Raw genomic sequence first — 21,407 nt, 5'->3', positions numbered from 1 at the left:
CTAAATGTAGCCCGCACCTTCATGTTGCATACTCATATGCCCACCTACCTTTGGGGTGATGTTGTTCTTACTGCATGCTATCTCACTAACAGATTGCCCTCGTCTACCACCCAAGAATGCATTTCCATTCAAATATTATATCTAGATCGACCATTATTTTATATACCTCCTAAAGTATTTAGATGCACTTACTTTGCACACATCTTAGGGTCAAACAAAAACAAATTTGTTGCCCAAGCTATCAAATGTGTATTTATTAGATATTCTACCAATCAAAAAGGCTATTAGTGCTTTGATCCTCATAACAAGAAAGAGATTGTTAGTGCAGATGTTACATTCTTTGAGTCCCGTCCTTATTTTTCTACTCTGTGTCCTACTATATCTGAGCTTTCAGTTTCTATTCATCTTCTTATTCCCCCAGTATCACTTGAATCTATTCCTTCTTCTCCACCGTTGTCATGTGACCATTTCCTTGATCCTTCATTAGTCTATACTTGTCATCAAGGTCCCTCTCTAAACCGCCTACTAGAGTCTTCTCATGAGGTAAGTTCCACTAACAAGACTGACTCATGTATAAATGATGACTACTCTACAGATGATCTACCTATCGTCATCTGCAAGGGCCAGCGACAGTGCACGATGCATCTGATCTCTAACTTTGTTTCTATGAATTGTTTGAGTACAAGTTTGATGCAGTTTGATCGAGCTATGTCTCGTCACACTATCTCGTCATGTTACTAAAGGCTATACACAGACTTATGGGGATAACTTCTTTGAGACTTATTCGCTTGTGCCATGGTTAGACACTATTTGCCTGATTATATCTCTCGCTATTAATAAGATTGACCAAAAAATGCATTTTTATATGACAATCTCTCTGAAACTATCTATATGCAATAACCACATGGTTTTGAACGATAGGGAGAGTGTTTCAATGTATGCAAACTAAAAAAAGCTATCCATGGACTTAAACAGAGTCCTCGTACATGATTCCATAAGCTAAGTGAGGTTGTCTCTAAGTGTGGATTAAGATCCCAGCTTGATCACTGGTTATTCATCAAGCGAGGCACATCTGATATAGTGATATTGATTGTATATATTGATGATATTGTTCTCACATGGGAATATGATCAAGAGATAGCTCAGACTAAATAATTCATACAAAAGCACTTTGTCATAAAGGACCTTGGTCAACTCCGCTATTTCCTTAGTATTGAAGTGACTCGTAGTAGTAAATGGGTTGTAACGTCTCAAAGAAAATATGCTCTTGATCTTTTACAGGAAACATGGTTATTGGGGCCAAACCTGCCACACTTCCTATGAATCCTCAAATTCATATTCATGATGATGAATCAGAAACTTTTGACTCTCGATCTTATAGAGATCTCTGATAAGAAAACTTTCACATTTAACCATCACTCGACCTTATATTAGCTTTGTTGTAAATAAGCTAAGTCAATTCATAGAAAAACTTCAAAAAGTTTATTGGGGGGCTGCTTTAATGGTGGTAAATACTTGAAATCAGCCCCGGAAAGGGGTTATGGTTCATAAGAGAAAATGTGTGGACATAAAAGCATATAGTGATGCTGATTATGCAAGATCAGTAGATGACATGATGTCTACTACTGGTTTTTGCGTCTTTGTTAGTGAGAATTTTATTTCTTGGAGGAGCAAGAAACAGAATGTGGTTGCTAGATTTAGGACTGAGTCTGAATATAGAGTTATGACTCAAACTGCATATAAAATGTCTGACTCAAACTGCATACAAAATGTCATTGGTCAGTGTTTCTAGAATTGAGAATTTCTGTGAATCTTCCAATGAATATGTATTGTGATAACACAGCAGCAACCTACATTGCAAATAACCATGTTTTTCATGAGAGAACAAAACACATTGAAGGATTTGGTACAAGAAGGAGTCATTAGCACTATTCATGTCTGTTCTGAAGATCAAACAGCTGATATATTTACTAAGGCTCTTCCCATAAGCAATTTCTTGAGAGGATGTAACAAGCTGAGCATATTGCTATCTATGCTCCAGTTTGAGGGGAAGTGTTAAATACTTTTAGGAGTCAGTTAAAGTCTTTATGAAATATTAAAAAGTTGAAATTTGTTTATTTTATTGTTATCTTATTTTCATTGGACTGAATCTATAATTGGTTACCACCACCCTAATCTCCTTTTAATCTGAGATTAAGGTTATGTGAATAACAATTAGAAAGTTCTCACACACACACACACATATATATATATATATATATATATAGAGAGAGAGAGAGAGAGTGTGTGTCCTTAGTAAGGATCTGCCATGAGTGCCATCTGCATTTAAAACTATTTTATTTTGTCTTTCATAAATAAATCTCTATGAATGGATTAAAAAAACATAAAAGTTTTGATGCACCGGTCAAATCTTCTACGGCTTTGAAAACAAATGGCTTTAACTTTATCCATGCTTTATCCGTGCCAATTGAGAGATTGAACTTTCACAACTAGCTTTTATTTCCACATTTTCAAACATGTTGGATCCATCTGTGTTGTTAGACTTGTGAGAAAAGTACTTTAAATACTCCACAACTGATATTGGTAGCAGAACCTAAACTCTCTCTTTCTCCCTCAACCTAATTAAACTCTCTGTTTCTTCCTCCAAATTTCTTATTCCATGTAGCATCCACCACTAGATAGTTTCCTATGGTTTTATTTTACCTATTTTGCTTCTTAGGTTAATTAAAATTCAAAGTGAGGCCTTCACGAGATAGTTATCATTATGACATTTTTTAGGAAAATTGCAAAAAGTTGCTTTTAGAGAGAGAGAGAGAGAGTGTATATATATATATATATATATATATAGAGAGAGAGAGAGAGAGAGGTACTTGTAAGTGCTAGATACTTAAATGTTAGATGGATAAAAAACAATCTTAGTTCTTAATCATTTGCTTAGTGATTGAGAAAAAAAAAAAAAGAAGAAAATGCATGAACTAATATCAAATGACGAAAATACTCCATCACCTTTTTTTTTTTTTCTATCAACGGCCTATTTGAAAAGGGTTAAGGCCCCAGATTGTTCCTTTTAACATATAAACATATGACACCTAGAAAAGGAAACTAAGCCTATAAGTTTCTCTTATATGAACTCAATTTCTGTCGGACACATTTTTCTCTTATTGTAAGTAGTAGTAAATTCATATATATTAGCTGAGGTGAGTTTCCATCATAAGGCACTTCTTGTTTCTTGTTCACGCAGGAGCGTCTCTGATTCCGATAATCAGAATCTATTCTTACACTCCAAATTTTACTGTTCGGACCTCCCCAACTTCCTCTGGCTAGCAACTACCAAGGGAAATTGAGGCCTTCGTTTAGTTCAGGTTAAATCCCTACATGAATAGGAAAAGTTGATCCTCGTTCACGAACGCCTTATGAGTCCATTGTGATCAGCCTGATAATATTGAGTTCATCGAGATTATGATATATTGAGTTCATTGTGATCGAATGACTATTTGGCTATTTCAACTGCTTTAGATTACTTTTGGAAAGTCCAACAATGTCAATGGACGTACGGCCAAGATTTTAATAAAAAAATCATAAAAAAGGTGATGTTTATAGACAAATTTTACGACTCAAAATTCAGTATGAATGGTAATAAAATTTGATTTGGAAATAATATATATAGAAGCTAGTAGGTGTATGATCCTTATGTGGTGTATGGCCAACAATGAATCATCTTGGTCATCACACTTTTAGAGACTGAGAATAAATCAAGGGAAAAAAGAGGTGATGTTATCTTCATCTACATTAATTAGCAAATTTTTCTTCATGACTGAACCTTGGATAAAGAGGTGATATTATCTTCATCTACATTAATTAGCAAATTTTTCTTCATGACTGAACCTTGGATATTGAAAAGAACAATGGTCACAAAAAGAAAAATAAACACACACACATATATATATATATATATATATATATAGTATGATATGCCGGTTAATATGTCCAGATGATTTTTTTGTTAATTTTTTATTTTTATAAACCATCTTAAAAGTACAAAATAAAAAAATAATCATTCGATTATAAAAAAAACCATTTTTTTATAACACTATGGCCTTCCCACAATGAAGGGTAGAATTCAAAAATTTTGGTAAAAAGGCATCAATAATAAATTTTAAAGAGCATGTAAATGAAAAAAATTGTTTTAAGGTGTCAATGCAGTTGTGGCTTGAATTGGCAATTGCCCACACTCGCGCTCACATGGAAGATTTGGTTTACACTCAAACACCACAATCACGTTGTTAGTTAGATTTGTCGCATAACGTGAGGGAAGGATTTTTCTTTTATATTTTTTTTTGAGTACGAGCGTGTCAGGTTTATGCTGATCTTTTCAAAAAATGTGGTGGCAGTCTCGATAATTTTTGGAAAAGGAGGGCTGGCTGTTAGGCGTAAAGTCGGCGACCTTCACTGTCCTCTGCGGACGACGCCGACTATAAATAGCTGTGTGCTGCTTACTCCGACGACTGAGAATTCTGTTTCTCCGCTGCTCGCTGAGCTCCCTTCCTCCCGTCTCTCTCGCAGATTCTCATTTCCGGTATCCCCCTCGTTGTAGAAACCCTAAAACCAATTCAACTGAAAGATAATAGGTTAAGACAAAAAAAGAAGAGGAACGAATGGCGCTGGTGAGCGCCGATCCTACCCTAACCCTAACCTCGGATTCCCCGTCGGAAGGAGGAGAAACAGAACATCTGCCGCCGTCGCCTTCCGTCCCCGACTCTTCACCCGGATCATTGTCCCCTGATTGCAGCCATGCTGCAGATCGCGTGGCCGATGATGATCCTTCATTGCCCGAGAGGACATCAGAGGAGCCTGCGTCGCTCTCGCGGAACTCGTCGAGCTCGTCGCTTAAGAAGCTCAACGCTGAGGCGCCTGAGTTTGTGCCCCGGGCATCGTCGGGATCACCGTTGTCGTCGAACTGTGGCACCTTCGTCCCGCAGCAGCAGCCGATCCCCCGGATGATCAGAGTGATCCCGCAGGTGCACCCTGTGCAGATCTATCCGATGCAGAATTCCCCGGTGCACCATCCGGGGCATGGTCATCCACAATTTTTTGGATATCCTGCCGCAGGAGCGCATGAAATGGCAGCTCCAGTTGTTGCGGAGTCCAATTCAAGGGATGGATTGACGGAAGAACTCGCTCACAGAATCGTAAAACAGGTTACTTGTAGTGATACTTGCTCTTACCACCCTCCCCCTTTTATTTATTCTTTTTCCCCATTAACGTCGGATATTTTTCTACTTGCCGACTGAAGTTGTTTTTGTTTTTTTAGATTAAGTTGGCGTTATGTTGAAAAATTGTTTCGTTTGGAGAGAGAAAAAAAATGATGACAAAACTTAGAAATGAAAAATTAGAAAAGAGGGCATGAGATGTTACAGCCTCACAAGTGTGTAAGCAAGTTCCTCGTCATGAGTGGTATTCAAATCCTGAAGGCTACTTGTACATGTTATATATATGCAGCAATATGTTCTCTTCAGCGTAAGCACATGATGAATGTACAGTCGGACGAAGGCTTAGGCTCAACAAGAATAAGAAGCTGTTATATGCATTTGTTGTATACTTTGATGCACTCGTTGTGCGTATGTTATTGAGCTTGCGTGCTCACGAATAGGTCACATTACCAGTACTAATGGGGTTACCAACGTGTTGTCGAAACCTTGGCCTGGACAAGCAGTTAGTGTTGTCGAAACCTTGGCCTGGACAAGCTGTTCTACTTGTTTGATTTTCTTTTTTTCTTGTGTATGGATTGTCTGACAGTTTTCTTTCACTTTCTTGCAAATCAAGTTGATTTTGCAAGTTTTGGGCTGTCTTTTCTATTCTCATTTTTGCGAGGATCCTTAGGCAAAATTTTAATCTGATTTTGCAATTTTTTGAGCAATTTTTTTATACACTTGCATTTTGCATCATGACAAGGATGATTAGTCTCACCTGTGTTACACAAACAATTCTAAAGTTACATGCTTGAGTTGCAAAAATGATAAATCACACTCTACCTCCGTATCTTTGATCTCACTAGAGGAGGGAGAGAAGCTATTATCTCAGCCCTTGCGCCTAACTTCTGTAGAAGAATGGTAAAGTAGTTATTTACACTTGAAGGGAAAGCAGTCTAGCTCTGTTTTACATCTGACTTTTTTTTTTTCACAAAACTAATTGCATGGATGTGAAGCTTTTGTCTGAAAGTCTAAGAATCAAGTCGCTTATCATGTTTTTCTAATGTGCAAACCAGACTTTATAAGAATTTGGAAAAGAAAATCAGTTGTGTGAGCCCTTTTTTCTTAACACGACTACCACATCTGCATGGTTAGTTTTGTTCAAACTTCAAAGCATGTGAAATACAATTTATTACTTTTGTCAATAAACTTTTCCATGGATATTATCAATGCCTTAGATGAGTTGAGTTCACAATTTGCACCAACTTTCATGTATATGCTTTAGATTTTAGACAGTTAAGGAAGTTGATGAACTTATGGTAGCAGAGTAAAAAATTGGAGCCACATGTCTCAATAGACCCATTAGTCTCATGATCTCATCACCCTGAGGAGTCTGGCATAGTGGACAGGCCACAAACATGAGATGAGCAATCATAGGTTTGAACACAATGGGTGTCGTAGACTCTGTACCCTCTGTAAGCCAGAGCAGGTCGTTCCTTGTGAAGCAAAAGAGTGCATCTGGTTCATGTGCATTTGGGGAAACAACAATATCTATGTGTAAAACTTAAAAACAGAAGAATGAATCCTTTAATCTGTAGAGGATCTTCCATAGGCTATAGCCTGTCCCCTCTAAGAGTGGAGGATTTATTGCATTTGAGTGTTTGAAATGGCTTCATGTATTTGGGTGCTTGATTTTTCAAGGAGAAAAGTTTGTGGTCTCTTTGAAATTGATGTTTGATTTTCTTCATGTAGTTCTTGCTTGTCTAGGCAGGACCTCTGGACTGTAGAGAGGGAATAATTTTGCTATTTTCATTGCCCAAGGAAAGAAACTGTTTTTTATTTGGTCTCGTTGAGGCTTATGTTCCTCTTCCATGTTCACTGTTACATGTATCTATATGTGCTTTTTACTAGCGTTTTTACATTTTTAATCTGGCCATGCAGTTTTAACTTTTAGGACATGCTTCATTGTTTAGCAATAGGATTTTTTTGCTTTACCAAGCATAATTGTGGTTCAAATATTACAGGTGGAGTATTACTTCAGTGATGCAAATATAGCTACTAATGATCATTTGCTTAGATTCATCAGCAAGGACCCTGAAGGTTATGGTATGGCTTCGACATCTGTAATCATATTCTTCTTCATCTTTTAAGTACTAGCTACTAAGGAATTTATGGAGCTCATTTAACAGGTTACTTTTTCTTGCATATGCTAGGCTTATTGGTACCTTTCTTTTTTTCCACTTTCTGGTCTTTCTTTCATTTTAGACACTATAGTTTGGACCTTGGTGTCATGTTATTCATGTTTCTTACAATTATGCGATTTCTTAGGAATCATGCATCAGAAGATGATGTGATAAGCCTGATTTAGTGTGACGTTCCTATATATGGTAATTCTAGTTGTAATTGCATGATAAAGGGCTTTGTTGAGTGGATCTCCCTGGAAAATCTTGTTAAGAAGTTAAAACTTCCTCCCGTGTTTTGAGTGTTAAAATCGCCAGGAATTTTTTGATGTCTTAATTGGACGATTACAATCAGTTGAACTTCTAGTTGTTCATGCTAGTTAACCTTGCATGGGTAACTAATTGTGGGCTGCTTGCTTATAGAAGCAATGTTATAAAAGGCGTAGCGTATCGCGTATCGGTCGGATCGACCTATACGCCGTATCGTAACGTAGCGTAACGCATCGTAAAATTAATTTTTTAATTTTAAAAAATATTTAAAAATAAGAAAAAATAGACAAAAATTCTCAAAAATCTGAAAAAAATGAACAAAAAATCAGAAATCAAGAAAAAAAAAATGTATTCAAATATAAAAAAGATCATCATACATAAGGAACATTCATGTGTATACTATCAACAACACATTCAAAAATAAGAAATCAAATATTCAAATTAACATAATAAGCATCTATCACAATTTTAAACTTGAAAATTTTATAAAATTTTAGGACTTAGAGTCTTGGAGTTTTAGGACTTAGATTACATCAAAATTTTTTAAGTTCAAACATACAGTTATCATCTTTCATGATTCAACGATGATATCTCCCAAATCGATGAATCATCGGTTAATTTTTATGAAAATACGCAAAATTTCTCCCTCCTATGTCTATTGGAGTCTTTAAATACAAGAAAAGAGAGAGGAAGGAGTGTTTAAACTTTTAAAAAATAAAGAATTTTATGTTTTCTCCCGTATCGTACGATACGGGGGTGTATCGCTCGTATCGTACGATGCAGGTCATATCGTACGATACGGGTACGATACGCACGCGTATCATGTATTGAGCACGTATCGTATAGGTTTCTTCGACCTATACGATATGTATCGTACGATACGTGCGTATCATACGATACAGATAACATTGTATAGAAGTCCTCATTTATTGAGGGTTTTTTTTGCCATAAAAACTTGTATTATACTTGGAAGTTGGAACTATTTATAAGTATTTTTGGTGGATTTGATTGGAGATAGGCTTTCAAAATCTCAATTTGATTTTTTGTTTTTTTGCTGGAGAAGTATAACCCTATGAATGGAAGAGGTCTTTGTTTCCTCCTATGAACTTGTTGAGTTTCATTTGGGTGTAAATTAGAAGTAAATTATTCCACGAATGCTAAGATACTTCTTTGTTGGAGGCAGTATCGGCTTGTGTACTATGCTATCAAAACTATGTTGTCAAGTCCCCCAGGCACTACCTAGGCGCCAAGCAGCACCTAGCGCCTAGGCGGGCCTAGGCAAAAAAGCGACCATTTTTTTTAGTTATGTTAATATGTCAAGTTATTTTTATTAACTATTACTCATATTTGAAATATGGAGAGTAGTAATATAACAAGCATAATCAACTTAAACAATCAAAATTTAATTGTTTACTTCATTGAATATGAAAAATCAATAGAAGAAGTTTGACATTATTCATTAAATGTAATCTAATGCAAAAAACCAAAGAAAAAAAAAAAGACTAGATCTTGTCTCTAGAAGAAGCAATGTAAATCCGCAAGAAGGCTTTAATCCATTTTGTGCTAAATAAAGACATGATCATACTAATGTATAACAAGCTAAGTGACTAACAATATATACATATAACAATACACATATAAGTCAACATAACAATAAGTAAAAATACTTAATCAATACGACATAAAGTACATAATAATATATACTTAATTAAGAAACTTTAATTGAAAGGGAATGTGACTTTTCACTTTCCCATGGACTAGGCGAGCTTAGGCACCAACACATATCCCGTCACCCAAGTGTTGGACATAGGTGACGAGTGTGGACTCACACTTAGTCCATGCCTAAGCGAGGCTTTAACAACATAGTATCAAAGTCAGATCCTTGTGTATGGAGTAAGATAGTGAGGAGTTCTAAAATTTGAGATGAAATAACTCATATGAATTTTGTGGCTGGTTTGAGTCAATAGTTATTAATCTTATGACCATGGTTTGAAATAATTGTCACAAAATTTCAATAAGGCCATGATAATATCACCAAAAAAGGTTGAATGAGCAGACACAAATTTTTGGCAATATTTGAAAACGTCACAAATTAACAATGTTTTCTCAAGATTAAGTAAAGAGCATTTCCTATGATTTTAAAATGATTTTTGGTTTCTTATTGTAGTATTTATTTTGATTTTTTTTGTCAATGTTCTTTAATCATTTTAGTGAAATCATAATTTTGTAATGTTTTATATTACTCTTTTATATAATTCTGAAACAATTACAAAATGCTGCTCAAGGTTAAAGGGATTCACGAATCCCTGCTCAAATTTTCATTTTCAACAAATAATTGTTGAACTTTCACTAAATTCTCCAAGAGCTGCCTCTCACACATTTATAAATAAGTGAATTTACCAAGCTATCCTCTCTCTCTCTCTCTCTCTCTGATGTCTCCACCCAATGGCTTGTTCTTGTGTAAAAGAATCTTATGAAAGGAAAAAGTGGCGAACCCTATAGAAAAACACGACAAAACTTGTTGAAACAGAAAAAGTGGAAAACGTTCATGGGCAGAGGAGAAATGGCCAATGCCTATGTCCAATTTTCTGGCATTCCCTAACAGTTGAAGCACCTAAATGATCCGTGGAATTATCTAAGACAGATTTGATGAAAAAACACATCCAAATTAAGAAGGAAAATGAACTTTACTATGCCTGAACCACCAGAAACGGCGGTTGAATGGGACATGACAAAAAACAAATAACTCTTGTTTTTTAGCAAAAGTGTGGCTAAGCTTTCTCTTATTATCACATAACTTGATTCTCACAAAATGATCTTGATACAATGCTGCAAAGAAAGGAAAAAAATTAGTGAAATCACTGAAAATAGCAAGTATGGGAATCCCCTAAACCTATTCCTGGAGTGATTTAGTGTGTGAAAAAGCAAAAAAACTCGATTTATGGCACTCAAATGGTGGAAAATGCTAAAAAACCTGCTGCGGCTGGTTGCTTGATAGTTTGAGGCGAAGTTTGACTATATTTTCCTATGTGGTGACTGCTACCGTTTGGGTTCAACTTTCATTGTGTTGTGAGGGTTGACGCCTTGACCTGTCCGACTATGGTCACCCTGGACCCTTGCCGGCGACTGTGTATACGTGGAGAGAGAAAATGCGATTTTCAATCTTTTGAAAATATTGAATGTTTTTTAGTGAAAAAGTGGCTCTTTGAGAATGTGGTGAAAAATGAAGTGGTGATTTGTTGAAAGTGGAACATTGAGTGATGATTTGTCAAACACCCAAGAGTGCTCTTTTCTATTTTTCTATAATATTTAAAATTTTCTCCTCTTGATATCATCTTGAAGAAAATAAACTTTCCCGTTAATACTCAACAAAAATATCACCAATAAAATGTTTTAGTACATATTTGTGACAACACAGAAAGATAGATAATAAACATTTGACTATCATATGATTTGAATGTTCAAAAGTTGGTCAGGTCTTATGATTTTTTTTATTAAAAACAAGCCTAGGCCTGTGTCTAGGCTCACCTAGGCCTGTGTCTAGGCTCACCTAGGTCCCTAGGCTTGGCTGCTAAGTCACATGGGTATGGGTACGATATGGATACGAGTATGAGGATAGGGGTATGAACATGGTAACTTTAGAAAATATTGGTATATATATGCAAAATAACACAAAAAATCAAAATGAAAGCAACATTTAAATTATGTTACATCGGTGCTTCTAAATAGCTGCTGCACTCATGTCAACACTGCTGCTACTGGTGCTTCTCCGACACTGCATATCTGGTTCAGTCAATTGAACTGGGCCAAAACTGACCATTTCAAATGTGCTCATAACTAAACTATCTCTAGGACAAATTTTTTTTATCTAAATATAAACAAATAAGGCCACCAAACAGTTAAATAAGTATGTAACCAATTATTTATATACATATATATACATCTCTGCTGCATCCGTACCTAAATGTTTTGACAAATTGTTGCACCAGCACTCACATCTATATGACATAGCATTTAAATAAACAAGTGATATAAATAAAAACATTATATGTTGGTGAACAATATCTCTAAAAAAAGAATGAAAACTGAGTTAGAAAAATTAAATCAAGTCAAATTAAGTGGTTTGGATCAGCTTCGAGCTAAAAAGTACCCAAGCGTGTTCCGGTGCCCACTTTAGCTATAAGTATGGTGACACATGTAAGTGGACCTTACTGAAGTGCCCATGTGACTTAGCTTGGCTGGCTCTTCCTCGGTGACCTCTTATTCCCTCTCCCCCACTTTTGTTCTTTCTTTTCTTGTTCTCTCTTTTCTTCTTCTGTTTTGCCCTTTTTCTTCTGTTGTTTAAGAATTTCCTTCTTAGTTTTTCAGTTTTTCTTCTTCTTCCATTGCAATTTAAAGGCTTTTTACTCCTTTTTTCCGTTTTTTATGCCGTTTTTTATTTCTTTTTTTTATGTTGATTTTTGTATTAGAAGTGTATCTACATATATAGATCTTCATAATACCTTTTTTTTGTTTGTTTATGAGAGAGATAACTGAAGACAGTTTTTTAAAAAGCAACGTTAACATGGAGGCTGTGATTGTGTTGATTAAGAATATTGAGTGATTTAGGTTTCTTGGTTTTAGGAATTAGAATTACTGAATTAGGGATTTAGTAGTTGGTATGTAGGAAGTTAGATGTCTTCATATCTTCTATAACGGTGCAAAATAGTGAGCTTAAGTTTTATACTTGTGCTTTTTATGCTATGTAACTCTTAAGTATTCAACTTTACTAAGATTACTCTGCAATTGTTTAATGATGTATAATGTTATGGAATGTCCATTTTGTTAGTGTTAATTAGTGCTTTCTGGACCACCTCAAACACCTAATCTGCCTAATCTCTCCTAGCTTTTAGGGTAGAACTCATTTCTTGGGTTGCAGCTAATGTTTTAAAAAATGTAGCTTATTATAATAACATTCCACTACATTCATATACTGTTTTGCTAATTTTATGCAATTTTTTAAGTTTTCATAATTGGGAAACAGGGATAACAGAAGTTGAAAGTTGAAACTTTGATAATCTGATGGCTCAAAATGTCAATAGTGGAAATTGGTTCATTCTTGCCTAGATAATTGGATCTGTCTCATTTCAAGTCTGATGCGTTGCTTGAAATAGCTCCTTCCTCCCAACCCTGTTCAATAAGCAGCTCAGTTAGCAATGTAATTCTTCAGAAAGTTTTTACGATGTCTTCTTTAGAAAAAACAGAAAGAAAACCATTGGAAAAAATATCGACTGTGTTATGCTGAACCTGGTCTTTCTATGCTAATAATGCTACCAATTCTTTTTTGCTTGCACGATCTTTCTCGGCCTAATCAAAATGTTCTTCCTTTCACTACTCTTAAAGCATTTTTACTAACAGTCACATGCGTTGTCACGTTTCTCTTATGAAGATAACTAATTGGTGTTGAAGAGGTAACCTTTTCATTCTCCTTTATTTTTCTTGGTGGAGTTACTTTTTTGGTCTTCCAGCCTCCTGTGGCATCATGCTCAGGGAGAAGGATGAACAGATCGAAATTGTTAGAGGAAGTTGGCAATCATTATTATGGAATTGGAATTAATAATGTGACTGTATTGGCATGTTTAGAAGTGAAGAAACATCTGCTGGAAAAAGGGGAAAAATTTGTCAACAACAGTTTTGAAGAGGAAATATTGTTTGAAAAGTAAAATGAAAAATAAAAGAAAAATTCGGGAGAGCTGAATTAGATGGTACAGAGCAAAACATTCCCTCTGTCTGAACGGGAAGGAATATTCTATATAAGTAAAATGAAAAATAAAGGAAAAAATTTGGGAGAGCTGAATTAGATGGTATAGAGTAAAACATTCTCTCTATCTCGGAAGAATATTCTATAAAAAGTGGCTGGTTTTAGAATTGTTTTATGTTTTCTACCTTTTATCCATCGTTTTTATGTGTAATAACATTGTAAAAAACCCTGTTCAATTAATGCTTGTGCCACTGCTAATGGTTCTTCATGTATCGCGATATATAGTGCTGGATAGTTCTTCTATTCCTGCATGTGTTGACTGTTTACATACTTATAGTACTTCGTCTTAATTTGCAGTGCCTATGTCAGTCGTTGCATCTTTTAAGAAAATAAGGGCTCTTATCAGTAGCCAGCCCATACTTGCTGATGCTCTGAGAACATCTTCGATGCTTGTAAGTCTTCCTAGTTAACTTCAACGCCTGCCCCAAATTATATTGAGGAGCTAATATATAAACCAAGGTCTTGTTTACGAGTTGTAGGTGGTGAGTGAGGATGGCAAGAAGGTTAGACGCGTAAATCCGCTATCAGATGCTGATATTGAAGATTTGCAGGTTGCTACTGTTAACATTTTTACCACAGTTTTCCATATAAAACCTGTGTTCTAGAGTTTTCATGTTCATGTCCCAATAAGTTCACATTTTTTGGTTTTTGTTTTTGGTGCAGTCACGTACTGTTGTTGTTGAAAACTTGCCTGAAGATCATTCTCACCCAAATCTGGAGAAGATTTTTTCTATTGCTGGAAGGTAGTAACGAATACATCTCTTTGTTTCCTTTATTTCTTACACAATCCCTTATATAATATTTACAGATTGCGTACAGTTTTCTCGGGAAATAGATAATATTTCTTGTACATCTATATCTGGTTGCTCCTTTGCCGTTTTGGTGACCTTTTAAAATAATGGAGTCCATGGTAGATGCTGGACAAGGCATAACCAGAAGTTCATGATCATGATAGTTCATCATGTTGGTTGGTGTTCTCGACTACAAATTAATTTGAATTTCATTCTAGCTAAAGGAATGAGGAGAAGGAAGGAATCAAACTTATGAAATCATTTAAGCCAGCTATATCCCCTCATACTTTATTTCATCTGGCAGTGTAAAGAGTGTTCGCATTTGTCATCCTCAGCATTCCAACGGTGCATCTGCTTCTGCTCAATCTAGATCCCCTAAAATGGGCACTCTTGTTAGCAATAAGGTTCTCTCTCTCTCTCCCCCACCCCCTCTTTTGTCTTTCCCCTCTCTTTTTTTTTTTTTTTCTCTCTCTGACATAATTTTTTCTAATTGAAGCTGCATGCATTTGTGGAGTTTGAGACAGTTGAGCAAGCAGAGAAAGCAGTACGTTATGCTTATCAGATACTAGTGTTGTTACTTTCTGCCTGGTTATTGTGCATTCATGCTGTGTTTAACCCATGCTGCATATTTTGTGAAGGTTTCCGAGCTAAATGATGAAAGAAATTGGAGAAGTGGCCTCAGGGTCCGGATGCTTCTCAGGCGCACGGTAACATTCCAATTCACATCAAGGATGCCATTCTTTTTCCCCCTAATCAATTGTGTGCTAATTTTTCTTTATTTTTGAGAGTATAGTCAAAAGGGGAAGGATCTAGTCAAATACTGCTGATGTGCATAGTTATATGATAATTCCTGTTCTAAGTCACATGGGTACTTCAGTAAGGTCCACGTACCCATGTCGCCGTACCCGTACCCAAAATGGGTACTTTGACACTTGGGTGCCTATAGATCCAAACTGCTTAATTTTACTTTGATTTAATTTTTTTTACTTTTTTTTATTTTATTCTTTGGATGTGAAAATTCGATTGATGTTCATATTTGACTAGGGGGCTGCTTGGTTGTCCATATGTTTAAAGTTTTTCGTAGGTTTCTTAAACACACTGTTGCAAGAGCCGTTGATATATATTTTCTATGTTATTTATTTTTTTATGTTGATGTATATTCTTTATTTTGATATATATTTTCTAAGTATTTCTTATTGTTTATATATATATATACGGTCGTACCCCCGCACCCAAGTTTTTTGAAAATGGTCAGTACCCGCACCAGTACCCGCACCGGCACCCGTACCTATGTGACATAGTTCCTGTCTCATATGCATCACAAAATGTTGGTTTCAAATGTCCATCTTCCCTTTTTTGCTGTGTGTCATGGGACCACACTATATCCAAGAAAAGTGGCAATACAATTTGCCCATTGGTTTGTATTTCCTCTTCTTCTTCCTTTCGATGGTGGGTTTTTGTTTTTTGCATTTTCTAGAAGGGTCAGGGGAGGTTTGCAGATGCAGATTAATTGAGATATTCTGTTGATTTTAAGATCAGATGAAGTCGTGCACGGTTACCAGGTTTAGAATCTACAGTCACTTGTAATGAGTGTTGTGGCTTATTTACATCCCAGTGATGGTCACCTTTATCTTGTGACTTGTTATTGGCTAGTGCATATACAATAAGGAGTCCATTTGGTCTTTTATGAAGAATAGGTCATATTCATGTCCCATTTTTTACTTTCTTCTTGTGTTCAATATGCTTATGCCATGAGTCAATGGCTCAAGTTGGCAAACCCGTGACTCGGACTCGGTGTCAGCTCACTGACTTGGTCGAGTTTTAAAATAACATGAATCGGGCGAGTCACGACTGAGTCGGGGCCGAATTGGGCTGATTCAGGGCCGAGTAGGGTCGAGTTAGGGCTGAGTCAGGGGCGAGCTGGGCTAATCTTGATTCATGGCCAGGTTTTCTAGCAATCCGAGCTGACTCGGGCGATTCCTGAGCCAACTCGGCAAGTCAGCCAACTATAGACTCAGTCCTCATTCAAATTTGTGTCAGATGTTTTGTTTTCCTTTCCTTCCCTGTGTAGCTTTTTTTTTAAATTCCTTTCCCATTGTCTTTTGCATTTGTTTGATGATACAAGTAGGTTCTTGTCTGTCACCCCTCAAATGCAGGTGAAACCATTGGCTCCCACTCGTGCAAGAAAGGCAGCTCATGATGGTGAATATAACAATACAGAGGAAGATCTCTTAACAGCTGAGCATGATTATGATGATAAGCATCTGGAAGATCAATCCAATTTGCTTGACCACCAAATAGATCAAATGGTAACTCCCATCCTTTGCTTTATGGTTGAAGGCAGTGCTCTGAAAAATAAGTTAATTTTGCAGTGTAGAGGTTGTATTTAATCTGTTTAGTGAATGCATTTAAAGATGAAAAGCAACGTTTAGAGAGAGGAAGCTGTTGTGAGAAGTTTGAAGTTATATGTATGCATGTATGCATGTGTGCAGTCCAATATTCTCTGGCATGAGATAATCAGGTGAAACAAGTCGATGCTGTCCGTGGGTTGGGTCGTTGTTGAACCTTGTTGGAGTTCAGTATGATGATTGAAGTTCTTGGAATTTATTTAACGTTTGAGACAGGTCATTGTTGAGTCCTACTTGAGTTCAATCTAGTGATTGAAGTTCTTGGGAAAACTAAAACATTATATACATTACACTGGACATTTGAAAATTTCTTAATGTAGGTTTTCTGTAGAAGCTAGATGAACTTCTTCCATTTGACACTTAAGTTGCATCATGTTCTGGGAAAAAAAGCCTTTTTTTGGTCCAAATACCGAAAGTAGACCAGATTCTTTTTCAGTAGGTTACTGCACCAAGATCACCATCAGCTCAGCATCCAGGTTTCATGCTGCTAAAACACACCAAATTCAATCCTGTGCATATGACGCTGATATTGTCAAATGAGTTATAAACTTGATGGTCATTAGCTTATTCTTGTAGGCAAGCTGGAATCCTCGAAACGCAAAATGCTTGATAGTATGGGCTAAACATAACCTACTCATTAGTGTTGCATAATCTCGTTTTGCCTATTTGTTCTACATGTTGAAACTTCAATGTACTTATAATATCTAAGGTTATATATTGGGTGCCTCTTAAGAGCTATTTTTTCATGAATTATATGGTCTTGTAATTTTGTTAGCCATTCATTTTAGTCATTAAATGCAGTCTTCTTTTTTCCTTTTCTTTACTTCTGTCCTGTCTAATTTATGATGACGGTTTCTTTTTCTTTTCTAATATTTATTGGCATCAACATGGCCAGAGAGTCGGGTAATAGAATTTATATGCATTTTTGCCTGCACTGTGAGCATCTTTTCATTGTAAGAGCAAAATCCCAATGTCCGAGATTGTTATGGGATTATACTTCCTACCTTCTCTAAGTTTGTGTTTGAGAACCAGTGGAGCATCTGGATGTGTATCTTTGTCAAGAGATGTAGTCTGTTAATAGTTCCCAAAGCATCATCGTGTAGCATGAATTATTTTTTATCACTGTTTCCTTGAAATTGTAAGTAGGTGCTAATTTGAAGGCGTTCCATTTCTGATTTCTTATACAGCTGGCTATGATGTCAGGGTATAAATTAAATAACAAATCTTTTGGTGACTGACACCCAACACTATGCCTACATGGTTGTTGCCTATTCTAACCAATCTCTTGGTTCTCTAAATTTCCTGGAGAAGCTTATGGTTCTGATGAGAACTTGCATTTTATCTTCCCATTTATTTTCGTGTGCGGAATAGGGGGATGAAGTTCATATTGACAAGGAAGGTGGTGGGAAAAGAGGAAAGGGTCGTGGTCGTGGCAAAGGCCGAGGTCGAGGTAATGCTCAGTATCACAACCGTGTGAGTCACCCTGTTGGAACGCCACCTTCAAATGCCAGCCATTTCCAGAATGAGCACCCTGCATCAGCCAAACATCCACCTGGGCCGAGGATGCCAGATGGGACACGAGGTTTTACGATGGGACGAGGAAAGCCAGTGACCGCTGCTACTGAATGATGACACATTCATGCATTTGGTTGCATAAATTTGATCAGTGGACACAAGGCAGGCAGTGCCATTGTGTGTGCCGCGCATATGCATGCATGCATTTTCTTTATTTTCTTTTCTAATAGCCTGGTTTTAGAAGGCTATCTACACACACTAGTCTTGCTTTATTGCGAGTCGGATGCTGTTTATCCTTTTTGAGGTTTGCGCGTTTTGTGAGATTACGAGGGATTTGGTGGGATTCCTTAGGAGGCAGGCAGGAAGAGGATGCACTTCTTATACTTGATGTACAAATTAGACGAAAGTGCATTTTTTTTTTCTTTTCTTTTTCTTAATCATATGTATATCTATGCGAGGAAACTTCAGATTAGCCAAAGGAAAAAGCAGATTGATTGTAGTGGGACAAAGGAGAATCGGCTTGGTTACTTTGCTTCATCGGACTTTTTTTTCCGTAAGAGAAGGTGCTCTTGTTGCGGGATGGCCTTGAGCGGAAAACTTGCTAGTACGTTTTCCTGTGGTGGCGCCTCGGGTGTAATCTTGTCTTCCATATGGGGATTAAATTTCTCCTTTTTTCTAAGCCGGGTCCTTTGTCTTGCTCTATTTGAGGTTTCCTAAATCCTGGCTCATTATTGCAGCAAATTAAGCGGCATTGAGCCATAAAGAAAATTATGTGAATGATCTGCCTCAGCTCGTTGCATGAAACATACTTTCATGCCTAAAATTTGTGGGGGCGTTGAACTCTTTAAAAGTATGTTGAACAAATGCTAAGGTGAGAACATTGCCTTTCCTGGCAGGTAGATTTTCGTGGTTGTTTATAAAACAATCACATGTTTTAGTCTAAACTAATATATATATATATATATATATGTCATATATATATATATATATATGTGATCCCGCACAAGTTGAGCCAATCGTTTGACTTTGCACCGGTGGAGTTTTATCTGCGGTTTATGCAGTGGCCATGGCAATGTTATGCAGTGGCAAGGTTGTTTTATCGAGTTTTTTCAGGTGTCTCGCTGAATTGTACCCTTCGCCCCGTTCATGTATGTGACAAATTTAGTGCCTTAATCAAGTTGTTATTTGGTGAGTTGGAATGCTTTTATTTGGGTGAACAGGAGTAGCACTTTATCCTACAGTTAAGAAGAGAGTCGATGCTTTTATTCAACCCATTGCCTTCTTATGGGATATGACACTTTTGGGATTTTGGGATACTTGAACTTGTATGTTAATGTTGGTCGTTCTTTGTTTGCACTGGAAGGTATTGATGCCCTGGAGATTCAAAATGGGAACTGACTGCCTACTAGTTCTTATCCCGATTATTATGCTAACAGAATCATGCTGCTATCTTATATTGGGTCCATAGAACAAACTATAGAAGTTTTAATAAATTGGGCATTTTCTTAGATCTGTAGTGTAGAAGTTTTGATAAACTGGGCTTTTTTCCCCCTTTAATGGTCATCGGCATGAAAAGACTTCTTTTTGTTATGCTTCTCATTTATAAAGTGTGAATTTCAAGCAAGTAATGGGGATGGTTGTACAAGAGGCAGGAACAAATTCAAACTAATGAAAAACTCAATCACCAAGCAAATAAACTTACGAATTGCTGGTACCAAGTGAGGTATTTCTACGAGACTTCATTAAATGCATATCTGAATTTGAAATGCCATTGCGGAGCTATATTATGTGTAGGTTCAAGCAAGATTTGGTGATGAATGGCAAGATTTGGTGATGAGGGCGAAAACGTTTTTACGCATAAAAAACTACATTTTAAAGGCATGTAACTTGCAACTCGTTATTTGAAGCTTCTGACAAGCTATCCAGTAATTTTTTGTTGGCGGGAACGAAGAGGGCTTCGAAATTCTTTTGCAGCGTTTCACCACCTTATTAGGAGTGCATTTTTTTTTTATTTAGATAATTATGACAAAGTCCAAATAATGCATTTGCATCAGATGGTGGATTGATCCATGCAGATCGACCTTGCGTTTGCATCGAATATTTACATTAGGATGTCCATTTCAATGTTTCAGTTATATCTAGTTCTGATCCAGGTTAATATCTGATGGAAATGGAAACTTGGTACAGAACATTTACGATTTTTTCGGTGGATTTCTTTGGGACTCAGATTGGACACAATATCGTCAGATCTTGTTCAGGTGCAGATTCGGTATTAATAGTATTCGTTGCATATCCCTTCTGCTTATACCCATAGTACTTATGCAGGTGCGCGACGAGTTGCGTATTTCTCTTATAGGTTACAATAACTTTTAAGCACAAGGTATGGCCTATTAGCTCAGTTGGTTAGAGCGTCGTGCTAATAACGCGAAGGTCGCAGGTTCGAGACCTGCATGGGCCACGTTAGTCCTTTCTACTTTTTCCTGTTCTTTTACTTCTCATTTTGTCAAAGGACAGTTGCATTATATTTTCAATCTTTACTTTTTTTCTCCTCTTCTACATTTCATGCTGTCGATTCCTATTCCCTCACATGATGTCGTAAATTCCGAGCTGCCTTATTGGATACGACTGCGAAAGACATCACTATTTTGAAGTCTGAATCCATGTCCTTGTGTAGATATACCCTGGTTTTTTCGTAACACTCTTCTAGATAAACCCTCAGGTCGACAGCCGTTCAAGCCTCTTCAAAAGGTGTTACTTGGTTATTAAGGGTAGGTATCGGGTCGGCCCAGCCCGGTAAGGTCCAGCTTGATCGGGTTCGTCAGCTCCGCTTGGGCTGGCCCGGCCCGTTTAAAAATAAAAAATAAATTTTTAATTATCAAACATTTTTTAATTATAAAATAATTTTTTTAAATATAAAATATATTTGTTAATAATAAATATATATTATTAAAAAAAATTTTAAAAATATTTTTTTAATCCTAAACGAGCCGAATCGGACCGACCCGGTGGTCGTGTCAACAACTTTAGCCTAACATGGAAAGCCCTTTAAAAAAGTCAACAAAATGGTTAGTTTTTTTTTTTTTTTTTTTTTTTTTGGGAACCCCATTAAAACATAGATACACAAGATTAGCCACATGGATGTGATCACACCAACACAGAAAACCATGTTATATTAACTGCATACTGAAGACTTGAGAAGAGCTTCACGGATAAGAGTTTACGCGATTGCTGTTCACGTCGGTTTTGAAAGCTTA

At 36.6% G+C, this 21,407-nt stretch overlaps 1 protein-coding gene and 1 non-coding gene across 3 annotated transcripts; both read left to right on the top strand.

Moving 5' to 3' along the window:
* The first annotated feature begins 4,499 nt into the window (after positions 1-4,499).
* On the top strand, positions 4,500-18,688 carry LOC116267518 (la-related protein 6B-like). 2 transcript variants are annotated; one of them, XM_031649278.2, is made up of 10 exons: positions 4,500-5,198; positions 7,214-7,295; positions 13,737-13,831; positions 13,919-13,990; positions 14,103-14,182; positions 14,535-14,634; positions 14,727-14,774; positions 14,869-14,937; positions 16,387-16,539; positions 17,842-17,928. In XM_031649278.2, exons 1-10 carry the CDS (start codon positions 4,656-4,658, stop codon positions 17,851-17,853), a joined length of 1,254 nt encoding a protein of 417 aa, XP_031505138.1. In that variant the 5' UTR covers positions 4,500-4,655; the 3' UTR covers positions 17,854-17,928. The 2 variants fall into 2 exon arrangements, with proteins under 2 accessions (XP_031505138.1, XP_031505137.1); XM_031649277.2 differs by lacking the exon at positions 17,842-17,928 and adding an exon at positions 18,010-18,688 and having other exon boundaries at positions 4,502-5,198.
* A 1,849-nt stretch (positions 18,689-20,537) lies between these two features.
* Positions 20,538-20,611, top strand: TRNAI-AAU (transfer RNA isoleucine (anticodon AAU)). Its single transcript has one exon. It is a non-coding gene; the product is annotated as a tRNA-Ile (tRNA).
* The last annotated feature ends 796 nt before the right edge of the window (positions 20,612-21,407 follow it).

This window comes from Nymphaea colorata, chromosome 14 (assembly GCF_008831285.2).
Source record: "Nymphaea colorata isolate Beijing-Zhang1983 chromosome 14, ASM883128v2, whole genome shotgun sequence".
In the NCBI taxonomy this organism is placed as follows: domain Eukaryota; kingdom Viridiplantae; phylum Streptophyta; class Magnoliopsida; order Nymphaeales; family Nymphaeaceae; genus Nymphaea; species Nymphaea colorata.
Note: the sequence above shows the minus strand (reverse complement) of the source record. Positions and strands in the feature narration are given on the sequence as shown.